This window comes from Clarias gariepinus, chromosome 18, assembly GCF_024256425.1.
Source record: "Clarias gariepinus isolate MV-2021 ecotype Netherlands chromosome 18, CGAR_prim_01v2, whole genome shotgun sequence".
Lineage (NCBI taxonomy): Eukaryota > Metazoa > Chordata > Actinopteri > Siluriformes > Clariidae > Clarias > Clarias gariepinus.
Genome location: NC_071117.1, coordinates 21,496,076 through 21,509,472, shown reverse-complemented (window position 1 = coordinate 21,509,472; position 13,397 = coordinate 21,496,076). Strand labels below are relative to the sequence as shown.

The 13,397-nt window shown below is 37.3% G+C and overlaps 1 protein-coding gene across 2 annotated transcripts in view; it reads left to right on the top strand.

The window, feature by feature from the left end:
* The first annotated feature begins 3,981 nt into the window (after nt 1-3,981).
* Nucleotides 3,982-13,397, top strand: part of ptgfrnb (prostaglandin F2 receptor inhibitor b) — a 29,749-nt gene continuing 20,333 nt past the window's right edge. Inside the window, exons 1-3 of one of the 2 annotated variants that reach the window (XM_053477307.1) lie at nt 3,982-4,269; nt 5,539-5,718; nt 10,724-11,131. In XM_053477307.1, coding sequence (XP_053333282.1) covers nt 4,167-4,269; nt 5,539-5,718; nt 10,724-11,131 — 691 coding nt within the window. In that variant the 5' untranslated portion in view covers nt 3,982-4,166. Of the gene's footprint in view, nt 4,270-5,352; nt 5,719-10,723; nt 11,132-13,397 lie in introns of both variants that reach the window. The other variant, XM_053477306.1, reaches the window with a different exon arrangement.

The following is a 13,397-nucleotide window of genomic DNA, read 5'->3' as shown; positions in this document are numbered from 1 at the left end:
ACATCAGCAAAAGGTTACTGAGATACCCAGAAATTGACGATTTTACTTTGTCTAAAAAACATTAAAATGTTAACTACTGTACTACAGTTGTACTTGTAGTTTATGAAGAAGAATTCATAAAGAAAGTCTAACTGCTCCTATTTGACACTGCTAGAGGACAACATTTTAATCAATCAGAAATGATGGTTGTTACTGCTTGTGCATCAGCAGGGTGGTCAGGATGGGTATCAGGGGCATTCAGTGGTTGAGTGAAACATTGTTCTCTCATTGTGAGATACTTTTCTTCAAAGTATTTTAGTGTTAAGATGCATTTTTTCTGAACGATATGCACCCTTACAACATTCTTCATTGTAGTCAAGGCATTGAAAGTTGTTAAGCACTACCTAGTTTTTAGCAGATGCACCACTTTTGAGCTGCATCATTTTGTCTATGCTCTTAGTCTGTACTTCGGCAAAACAGTTGCATGTAAAAGAAACTGGAATGTACAAATACACAGATTCTGTTAGGGTGTTGTCACTTGCCTGGTGGTTATTGTAAAATCTAAAAAATGTGCACATTCCAGTTTCTGTCGAAGCAGGCATGACGGCACAGTTTGAACATGGATGGGGAAAAAGGGGTGGGGCTTGTATGGTGTCATATTCTCAGGTCATTTTAGATGCACATGTCAATTGACTTACGCAATATGTAATTTTTCTTACTTTCATAATCTTTTGATTCTGTTTTAAATATTGTTAAAAACCCTATACAAATAAGATTGAAGTTAAATTGAAGTTTAAAGCAAAATGGAAAGCAATGGGTTGACATTGTCTATTGATTAAATATAAAATTTTAAATGCTGATTTACTAGTCATGTCTGAAAGTACGAGTGCATATTCCTCAGCAAATGATAATCATCAAGTGTTTATTATCATATTGTACACTTGAAAATGTATAAGTTGATATAGTTAGATTCATCTATAATTTACAGGACAATGGTGCATTTACAAGGTAGTGGGATCACTGGGGTGCCAAGTATGTTTACAATGGTTTACATGGCTTACATGCCCAGGTAGGAGTAGCCATTCTTTTCCAGGTCAGTCCCTGAAGTGGCACATGTGAACAGAAACACACAGTATGGAACAAAGACCCGTTTTTTTTTATAAAATGTATTTTGTATGATACTTGACATACTTATGCTCAGAAAAAGCTTTAACAGCCTTTTTAACATACAAAAAGTACTATACTATTTTACATATACTGTAACTGCATAATTTTAAATACAGTTAAACCTTGGGCAGCACGGTGGTGTAGTGGTTAGCACTGTCGCCATGCACCCCCAGGGTCCGGGTTCGATTCCCGTCTTTGTGTACATGGAGTTTGCATGTTCTTCCCGTGCTTGGTGGATTTCCTCCCACAGACCCAAGTTATGCAGGTTAGGCTAATTGGTGGTCCCAAATTGCCCCTAGTGTGTATGTGTGTGTGCCCTGCGATGGATTGGCACCCTGTCCATAATGTACACTGCCCTGTGCCCTAAGCCTTCTGGGATAGGCTCCAGGTACCCGCAACCCTGAATACAGGATAAAGTGGTATTGAAGATGAGTAAGTGAGTTAAACATTGTATTACGAGCATAATTCCTTCTGGAAGTGTGCTTGTATATCAAAACACTCGTTTAATAATTCATACAAAATATTAACCTGCACTTTACCTTTGAAAAGAACCGTGGCTGTATTGATTGAGACACATACGCACACACACAAGTTTATCGACAGAGATTTTCACTCATACAAGCATGTGCACACACACACATACACACACACACATATAAACATGAAATAAAAAATGCTTTTCACACACACCTGAGTACAGTGTTATAGTAAACAGTACACACACGCATGAATGCTCATCTTGTAAAACACTTGCAGACCACGGTTCTAGCAATCCAAGGTTCCACTGTGTCATATGTACTTTCACTGTCATTTATTCTTTCTAACCAAATATAATTGAAAAACATTTGATCAAAAAATACTTCATATCTTTTTATGGAAATTATAATTGTATAATTGAAAAATATTTTATACTTATTAAAAAAATAAATTTAAACTATCAGACCACAGTAAAAACATATTGTAACACCCATGATGATGACACAGTGAAACAATGATCACGAGGGGTTAATTTAAAACATTTTACTTATTTATGTTTACATTGCAATTCATTTCAAATATTGTGTTTCAACTGGTCAATTTATTCTGCTTTTTTTAAACACTATGTTAAAAAATGAATAAATGCATAATAAATGAGTGGCATATATATTCTATTTAAAGTCCCTTTCTGTTGTTCTGGTGTAGGAGATAATTTTGAACTGACTGCTCTGTTCTCATCCTTTAGCTCTATCTTGCTTGCTTAACATGCCATGCCTTTCTCTAAACTCTCCTCAAAGTCTCGCCTATATCTTCAGTGGTTAATTTAAGACACGCCTACAGTTTGACACATGCACAATATGCTGTCAAAACTTGTAGTTTATAATCTGGCATGCTTATAACTTCACTACTCAACATTTTGATTTTATGGTGCATGTTTAACCTCAGGCAGTTCCAGTATCTGTCTGACAGACCTTTTCCAGTATTTTCATCAGATTAATTTTAATGAACTAAAAATCTTTAGATGAAAAGTATATGGTCCCATTTCCATGTATGATCATAGTGACAAGGCCTTGTCAGTATACAGTACAAGTAATGTGCACTGAAAAAATTAACTCTGAGATGTTGTAAATGAAGCATTATTAAATCTGTGTAATCAACAATAAATAATCAAGTTTGTACGTTTACAAACATACATCTAAGTTAGAAATTAATCTGCATTTGTTAAGAACACAAGACAATGTGCATTTTTCCTTAACAATTTTTTTTACGTAATCCCTGACAATATTTTTTAAGTGCACACACACAACAAGCAAATAATCTTGTTCATTTTACTCTGTTTAAATAAAACTGCCTCCCCATGGAAAAGGCATGGGAAACCCCGTATCAAATTAAAAGTGTACCCAAGCCTCATTGCGGTAGGAAACAACTCCTTGGAGCATTCTGTTCACCTCATGTGCAAAAAGTTTTAACAAGCAGAAGACGACCTGTGGATCCAGGACCAAGTGCACTTTGAAGGAACTGTGGATGTTCAGGACTGTATGCACATAATAAAAAGTGTTCTTACTTCAAATTTTTGTGCTGGATGAAGTTGCATTTCAAAGTACAAAATGACACAACTGGTATTTTAACTATAATATATAAGAAATGCCTAGTTGCTAACTAGATAATGTGAGTATATGTAACTTTAAAATGAGACTAGGACATTTAATAAAACAAAGTAGGCCCCACTCAAAGTAATATGGAAACTTAAAAAAAAAAATAGGTAAATTTCAATTAAAAATACATATTTGAAACTCTTAAAGTTAAGTAGAGCATGGGCACAAAAAAAAGCCCAGGGAAATTATTAAATTAAGTAGGGTTTACTTGCGACATTAAATAGACTTAACTAGCAAATTAAGTAGACTTTACTAGCAAAAATATTTTTTACATAAAGAAACGTAAGTAGTAAATACAAAGAATAGTCTTGCTTGAACTACATAATAATCTTATGCAAAAAGTTTCCTTAATTTTTTTAAGTAGATCAGGTTGGATATTTTTATCAGTGTGTCTATGTTAATTTAAATGATTTTGGTATCAGCAAAACTAAGTGACAGAATTTTCTTTCTTGGTTTATGTAAAATGACCCATGCAGCAGTATAGTGGCAGGAGGCAGAGTCATGCTGCACATTCTGACTCACCTGAGCAGGTACTTCCTCTGACCAACCTTTCTACCCAAGTATTACTTCTCACTATCCAACTTGGAGTTTCAACTACAACAAAAACAAAAAAAATTACACTGCTTCCCAATCTGGATTAACACACCTTGACTTTACTCGTGTTAGAGGCGGTGTGCAATGTCGCCGTTTACCGGTCGTAAAAAGTTTCGTCACACTTCGTGGGTGCCGCAGGACAGCCACTTCCAGTCCACAGCCCTGCTCTCCCCGGAGGTTTAGCCCGAACTAGTGGGCTGTCCTGCTCACACCTCAGACTGAATCTCCCCCAATACAGGAAGACTCGGTGTTGTGGAACTGGAATACGAATAAAAACTGCGCGTGAGATATCGAATGTCAGGTGCCATGTGTGAGAAGCGCGGACGGTTAGTAGGAATCACGCGCTGCCAGGACGCGAGGACTCTTTTCCTCCTGATCAACTTGTGTTTCACACTGGGTGAGTTGAGTGGTACAGTCACACATGTGAGAGCGAATATGTATGTGTGCTAAAGAGTCTGTCTGTGAAATGTAAAATTAGTGCGTATGTATATGTGTAAGTAAACGAAACCAAGGCTTACAGTACTTTTACATAAAAGGAATTGTACTGGTTTAGCAAGACTTTAAATACATACACTTATATATATATACATATACACTTACACATACTATATATACACTATATATACACTATAAGAATTCTCTCATGTTCCGTCTGCGTTAGAACTGTATTTGATTGGATTGCCCAATTTGTATAGCTGGTTGCGTTTTGCGCCCAAAGATCTGAATGAGTCAGGACAAGGGTAATAATTACAGAGACTGTCACATAACATAGGAATAGGCAGATACACACCGGGGAGCAAGGGGGTGGAATGTGACAGTATTAAATAAAAAAAAGATAGATATTTAACATGTAAACATTTAATTATTTTATTTATTTCATGTTTTTTATATTTAATGGTAAATTAATTTCATGATGTATTTATTTTATGGTCGCTACTGTGACAAGTCACCCATTAAACTTAGTGAGTGAATGCTAATGCTGAAACCTGACAATAAATCACAACAGATGTCTATGATGCAGCAGGTGTGTTTCCTCTTATCATGGGTGGGCTGCAGAGGAAGTGCTTATTGCATTAAGCAGGGTTGCCAGATTTCAATAAAATTTCCATCCATGCTAAAATATTATTAAAATCAACCAATAAAATTTTATTTAAAACAAACAAATAAAGGGGCCGTGTTGATGTTGGTTTGAATTTTAACATGCATTTTGCACCCCTTAGATTATCATGAATTAAGGTCCATCTGTAAATTACTGTTTGACTGTACTATCTACTAGTATTAGCTCAATACTCCTTACTCTTATTTTTTCCCCTGAAATTTGTGCCTCCTGTTTAAACAGCACCTACCTTTTTCCTCAGATAGCCCCTTTTATTTAACTGTGTGCATGCTTAATTTAATCATTGCAAAGTGTTATCATCAGTTTAACACAAATTAACATGATTAAATTACAGCATAATATTCACAGTTGTTGGTTGTTTAGGTTTGACTGTCGGTCGAAAGGTGTCACTACCAGCAGGCCCTCTGATCCGGGTAGAGGGTGAGACACTGTCTTTGCGTTGTGAAGTATCAGATTATCAGGGGCCCAAGGAGCAGGAGTTTGAATGGAAAGCAACAAAAGGGTCAGAAACCATTCAGATTATTTCCACGTTCGACTCCACATTTCCAGACCAGTCTTTGAAGACTCGGGTGTTTACTGATGACATCACTGTTAAAAGAATTAATGGAAGCACAGTGGAACTAAGGATTAAACAACCCAGGGTGACTGACAGTGGCATTTTCACTTGCATCACCCCCAGCACAGATTCTGTTATCAGTGGAAACTATGATGCAGATGTACTGCTGAGAGGTAAGTTGACTTGCTTTTTAAAATCTCATAAAAGGTTGAAGACATTTAACTGAATAATAATATGTTGTACTGATACTGTATGTAGTACTCTGTAATTCAGTATTTAGACTGGGTGCTTTCACACTACGGTCTGTGGCCTGGACTCATGTGCCCTTGACCCCAAAGAGTTGAACATTTGTGTTTAAAAGTACAATACAACTTACTCGAACATGGCTTGAAACAAATATGAACAACAACTGTAGTCTAACATAAAAGTGGACCACTGTTTAGAATGCAATGTCATTGGCACCACCTGTCTCCTCCACACAAGAGGTCCCTCTTGGCCTTTGTTATTGAAATATCATTATTAAGCATAACGCGTGACCTCCTTGACCTCTTCCAAGGTCTACCTCTTAGAAAATTTCTTTTCTTTTTGTTTATTGGCGGCTCACAAACCAACTAGGTCCATACTTCCACTAACTTTATGAAAAAGCGTGAATGCAATGTGAATCAAAGGGTATGAATCACTCATGCCTAGTGTGAAAGCAGCCTCAATATTTTGGTAATTTTGTTACATTTCTTTGGCCAAATGCAGATGCAGCATTAATTTAGGTGGATCAAATCGTGTAATTAAGAAAAAAAAAACTGTCAAAGCTGATTAAGCAAAATAACAAAACTTCTTACACCTAAACTTTTAACATCTAAACATGAACTATTGCCGCTTCTGAAACTAACAGATTTCTATCTAACAGTACAATGAGCACAGGAACCTTCAGAGACACTCTTAAGTGTCAGCTGTCCCTACTTTATAGCACAAGATCCACACTTCCTTCGTATTGCTCATCAAGAACTGCAGCTGGCTGCATCCGAGAGATTTGTTCAATTTGTTTTAGGGCTAGACAATAATTCGATATCAATATATATCGCGATAGAATTTTTTCCAATAACGGTGATATGATTTCTAAACACATTTCTGATATTTCGATATACATTTGAATATATGAGCCAACGGTTTTTCTCTCTCTTGCGCTGCGGAATTGTAGGTAATCGTCTCCCCTGCTGGGTCTTAGTGCTCGTCTCTTACTGATATAATTAACATTCATGCACGCGTGTACTGTTTACTATAACACTGTGACCACGTGAGTGTGTAAAACATATTTAATTTTGTGTTTGTTAGCGTGTTTGTACAGCGCGCGTATAAAGCAAAAGCCTCTAAAGTCTCAAAACCTGGAGGTATTATAGACTTTGCAAATTCAGTTTGCAGACGTCCATTGTGTGTGTCCTCAGCAGTTTTTTCCTAAGGCTTTTTAATATAGTCCATATCAATATTGGAATTATATCGTATCGACCAAAATTAAGAAATATATTGTGATATAAATTTTTGCCATATCGTCCAGCCCTAATTTGTTTAAAATACTACATGTAAACTAACCCAGATCATCCTCTGCTGACTCTTTAAGCCAACACGTTGAAAATTGTCATAGATATTTATTTATTTATTTATTTTATATACATTCTTTTTAAAAAGCCAAAATGGCTGCTTTTTCTGAATTGCCAGTTAAAAGAGAAGGGATGAATGGTACTTGTGAGTCAATAGTAAAATATTATAGTTCTGCATGTATAAGAAATATGTTATTACTGTAACTGTTTATATCCGCAATTATGATTCCTCTGTTAGTCTTAATGGCTGCAGTGGGAGGATTGGACCAAAATATTGGTTGGCTTTTTAGTACGGTCCACACTGCAGTCCACACTATATGATTCTGCCTTTGGTGCCAGGGTAATTCCTGGCACTTAACAAGCTGCTAAGGCCTTGTTCACACGGGCGTTAAGTTTTTGGAGAAACGAACTTGCTCTGAACGTCCTAGACGTTTATTTTGTGTTTTGTGGTGGCGCTTGATTGACTTCTACGACGTTCATTTGTCTCTGTCTAACATCAGCCTCCAGCCCAAATTGTAGTTTGTGTGTTAACCTGTGGGGGCAAGGTGTCGGAACACTCTCTGACTGCACAACGTCGGATTAAAGGAAGTTTTTTTTGTGGTTTATGAAGTAATGCGAATATTTCCGCGTACGTTTTTCAACAATTAATTTTTTAAATCTTGCCCTTTTCCACATTTTCCTATGTATAGCATGTAGGATCATGGGATATATCCGGTCCTCCGAAGCGTAAAATGAACGTGAAGAAAACGCACTAGAAGCGCTTTCATTGCGTTCGTTGGGTTTTTTAATGCCGTATAAACGCGCAGCGGGATAAACGCACGTCACCAAAGCCTGTGTGAACACTCTCATTGACTCCTATGTGTAGAAAACACTCTGCGCTTGATACGCGCTCACCAGACGCTACGATCGCAAAAAAACGCTCTATTTTAACGCCCGTGTGAACAAGGCCCAAAGAAGCCAGGTATAAAAGCGAGATTTCAAAATCTCATACATTTTGGCCATATGTACATATATACTCCGCTCATTGCTTAGGAAAAGAGAAAGATCATATAAGTATATGTGGGATAATAAGGCTCAGGTATTGCATGCTAGCAGTACACTCTTAGGGCCACATCCATCCAATATTGAATTTAACCTATGGCATGGAACCTATACAGTGGAACCTCGGATTACAAGTAACACGGTTTACGAGTGTTCCGCAAAACGAGCAAAGATTTTAAATAAAATTTGACTTGAAAAACGAGCATTGTCTTGGTTTATGTGCTCTGAGTATCATGTTTCACGCATGCGCTTCTTGTTTTGAAGAAGTGTGTGTACTGTTTTGCGCGTGTACTGTTTCTTATAACACACGTGTGTGCGCGCGAGTAAGGCAAAATAAATTCTTACAAAGGTTAAAAATAAATTTTCTTCCTCATCGCGGTGTGTGTGTGTTTGCGTGTGTGCGCGAGCGTAATTTGACACTGTGCCGGCTGTGTGTGTGTGTGTGTAACCCCCATTCACAAACACACGCGCAGAGACATACACTCTGCTCTCCGAAGAAACTCGGTCGCAAATCTTTTCAGAGGTGAGGTGCTGGTTCATTTGTTTGTTTGTTTTACTTTACAGCAGTGATTCTGTTAGTTTGCGCTCACACGAGTGTCTTTAGCGATGTTTATTGCTAATTTTCAGATAAAACAGTGTAGCGGGAGAGAGACGTTGATTTATGACCGCTGTTTACGGAGGTGTAGTCCAGTGCGGGAGATGCATTGTGGGTAATGCAGTCCGGTGTGTGTGAACGCGAATGGGAGATGTAAGCTAGGATATAGAGCCTGAGTTTTTTTTTTGTTGGATTTAAGTGCAGAATCCACCCGAAAGTTTGTACTATTACCTGACAATGCAGAAAATAAAAGAGGGATCGACCAGTTTGTCCATCTCATCATTACACAAGCATGAATTAACGGGCTGTCACGCTGTCGCGAGCAACATAATTTAGAGGAGAACAACAGTCTTTTCCGTTAATGTGTGTGTGAGTGTGTTTAAACGAGAGAAAAAAGTTTTAATGTGTAAGATGAGGAGGGGGAGACATGAGGGGCTGAAAGCAAGAGTCTCTACTTACTCTTGCCTCACACACACACACACACACACACACACACACACACGCACACACATACACAGCGCCTGCTTGCAAAAAGGGAAACACTTATCTGCCGGGATTAATTTTTTACTCTTTTGAAAGGTAAAGTGCAGGTTAATTTGTTTTATTTTTACTTAATATTTTGTATTAATTATTTTTAGGTATTTATTTTTTGGGGCTGTAGAACAAATAATTTAAGTTTCCATTATTTCTTATGGGAAAATTTAATTTGGTTTACGAGTGTTTTGGAATACGAGCCCACTTCCGGAACGAATTATGCTCGTAATCCAAGGTTCCACTGTATTGTATATATTTTCTTATTTACTGTATATATACTGTATATATTTTCTTATTTTGTCTCTCATAGTTGAGGTATACCTATGATGAAAATTACAGGCTGTTTTCATCTTTTTAAGTGGGAGAACTTGCACAGTTGGTTGCTGAAAGCAATAACAGGTCTTTGTTTGTCAGAAATCTGGCTGATAAGCAAGTGATCAAATACTTATTTGACACAGTAATTCACAAATAAATTGTTAAAAAAATATCATACAATGTGATTTCCGGATTTTTCTTTTTAGATTCTGTCTCTCACAGTGGAAATGCACCTACTGTATGCTAAAAATTGTAGATTTCTAAGTAAGAGAACTTGCAAAATCACAGGGTGATCAAAAACTTATTGACCTCACTGTATATATATATATATATAATATAAACCTTAAGGAAAAATAAAACAAATTAACCTGCACTTTACCTTTGAAAAGAACCATAGCTAACCAACAGAGCCAGAGAGAGGAGGGGGGGGCTACTGTGTAGGACGACTTTGACACACACACACACACACAGTTACTACAGTTTACCAACAGAGACTCTTACTCACACAAGCGCGCGCACACACACACACACACACATATACAAACACAAAATAAAAAATGCTTTATGTGCACACACATGGTCACATTGTTATAGTAGACAGTATATGTGCGCAAGGATACTGACTATACGAGTGACGCACGCGTACTGAGACTGAGAATATGAATTTATTACAAATTTATTTAAAGTTTTTCCTTGTCTTGCAAAAGATTTGCATACCAAGATACTCGCAATTCAAGGTTCCACTGTATAAACTTTACCTAAATTCCAGACTATATGTATATTGCCCATAATTAAGGGCATTCTTTTGCTAATAAATGATTGCACAGGTCCATATTGTGATTTTAATTTTTATGCAGTTAATTGTGCAGTTTTAATTTACAACCAATTATTGCAATATAGGAAAAAGCAGGTTATTTAACTCTGGACAGACAGTAATTTTGCAAAGTGCTTGTGCATACCTCTGTGTATATAAGTGAATATATATATATATATATATATATATATATATATATATATATATATATGTATATATATATATATATATATATATATATATATATGTCTTAAAATGTTTCCTCTTCATTTCTTTTTTGCATGCAGTAATTTCTAATACACTGGTTGTGCTTCCTGAAGCTCCAGCCCCTTTAGTCCATGAGGGCAGATTAATCAATCTTTACTGCAACATCACTCAAGAGTTCACTGAAGGAATTTACCTTTCAGTTACATGGTCTGTTAAAAAGAATCAGTCACTAGAGCAGGAGCTCCTTACTTTTGGACCGGATTCAGCTATTACAGTTGGAAAGTATTTTTTCCAACGTTATGCAGAGGGCGAAATGCGTTTGCATCTGGACAGTAATGGTTCCTACAAACTGGTACTCTCTGGAGCAATTCCTGCAGATCATGGGATTTACTTCTGTACTGCCAAACAGTGGACCAGAGAGCAGGGCACCTGGAACAGGATACAGGAAAAGGCAGAGGTCATAGGTGAAGTGGCTGTTATCCCAACAGGTGAGATCCAGTTATAAAAATGCTCTAGGATGCCATTTTAATGTGTAAGTATGGTACCACCCACTGCACATGGCACGCTGTCTCTTTTGGGGCTCTCTAAATATTACATTAATTAGATTTTGTTAGAATGGTTAGCTTAGTTGGTTTCCTCCCACAGTCCAAAGACTAGATTAAACTAATTTGCGTTTCTAAATTGCCTATTGTTTGTGTATGTGCCCAAATATTGCTGGGATAAGCTCCAGGCCCTCTATGATCTTTATTAGGATAAGCAGTACTGTATAGAAGGTAAAGAGATTTTTGCACTATACAGACCATAATATATGCCATTATTTAACACATTTAATATATTATTTCCATAAACATTTCTACAGTGAGATTAAAGAGAATGACTATATGTGCATCCATTCCATGGTAGCTCTTGCCGCCCTGTTTCGCCAGATTAATTGCTTGTTTTACTAAGTTTTTGGACTTACACATTTGAACAATATATTTAGTATGCAAACTCTACACTAGAAAATTTCCTTATTTGTAAATAAAATAATTGGGAAATAACACATACCTGCTCATCGAACAGCAGAGCAGCCAATTGCTCCATTGTTTAAAAAGGGGGTAAATGAGAAACAACATATAAAATACAGGTGTAATTACTACACCAATCACCATACTTTGGAAAATACTCTCAAGGCTAAAAGTTTGGAAGTTGTCCATTATTTATGGCCCTGACTGTACATGCTACAACAAGTATGATTCCCATTGTGCAAACTAGCATTATATTAATTATACAATTGTGTAATTCATGTTCCTACTTAAACACCAGTGGTCCCAATCTGTGGAAACATAGAGTAAAAGTATAGAGAGCATACTGATCACATGACTGCATTATTTCATGGACATTTCTATGGCAGCATCTGGTATTTTTTAGGTTTAAGCACGACTATAGAACCATGTATGTGTAGGGGAAAAAGGTTTGGGCGACAAACAAATTTTAATGGAACTTTTTGCTTGGTTTTATTTTCCTTTTCTTCCTGTGAGTGCTTTTTTAAACTTTTTAGAATCAGAATCGTGCTTTTTAACCCCCTGAACCTAATAACTGGTTGGGCCACCACCTGCTCTGGAGGATTTTTGGCCCACTCATCTTTGCAGAATAGTTGTAATTCAGCTTTATTTGAGGGTTTTCTAGCATGAACCGCCTTTTTAAGGTCATGCCACAACATCTCAATCGGATTCAGGTCAGGACTTTGACTAGGCCACTCCAAAGTCTTCATTTTGTTTTTCTTCAGCCATTCAGAGGTGGATTTGCTGGTGTGTTTTGGGTCATTGTCCTGCTGCAGCACCCAAGATCACTTCAGCTTGAGTTGACGAACAGATGGCCGGACATTCTCCCTCAGGATTTTTTGGTAGACAGTAGAATTCATGGTTCCATCTATCACAGCAAGCCTTCCAGGTCCTAAAGCAGCAAAACAACCCCAGACCATTACACTACCACCACCATATTTTACTGTTGGTATAATGTTCTTTTTCTGAAATGCTGTGTTACTTTTACGCCAGATGTAACGGGACACGCACCTTCCAAAAAGTTTAACTTTTGTCTCGTCGGTCCACAAGGTATTTTCCCAAAAGTCTTGGCAATCATTGAGATGTTTTTTAGCAAAATTGAGACAAGCCTTAATGTTCTTTTTGCTTAAAAGTGGTTTGCGCCGTGGAAATCTGCCATGCAGGCCGTTTTTGCCCAGTCTCTTTCTTATGGTGGAGTCGTGAACACTGACCTTAATTGAGGCAAGTGAGGCCCGCAGTTCTTTAGATGTTGTCCTGGGGTCTTTGTGGCCTCTCGGATGAGTTGTCTCTGCGCTCTTGGGGTAATTTTGGTCGGCCGGCCACTCCTGGGAAGGTTCACCACTGTTCCATGTTTTTGCCATTTGTGGATAATGGCTCTCACTGTGGTTCGCTGGAGTCCCAAAGCTTTAGAAATGGCTTTATAACCTTTACCAGACTGATAGATCTCAATTACTTTTGTTCTCATTTGTTCCTGAATTTAGCTAGCAATTGTGATAAATCATAAAAGAGGTGTAACTTTGATTGCAGCGCACAGGTTATCTGCACTGTTTTTTCTTCCTTGGATCACTTTTGGGAAAAATAGCAAAAGAGCTGCAGTTTGGAAGTTGCTCTGACCCAGAGTATATAGTGGAGAAATTAATTATTTGACCCCCGCTGATTTTGTAATTTTGTCCAATGACAAAGAAATGAAAAGTCTCCGAAGAGTATTATT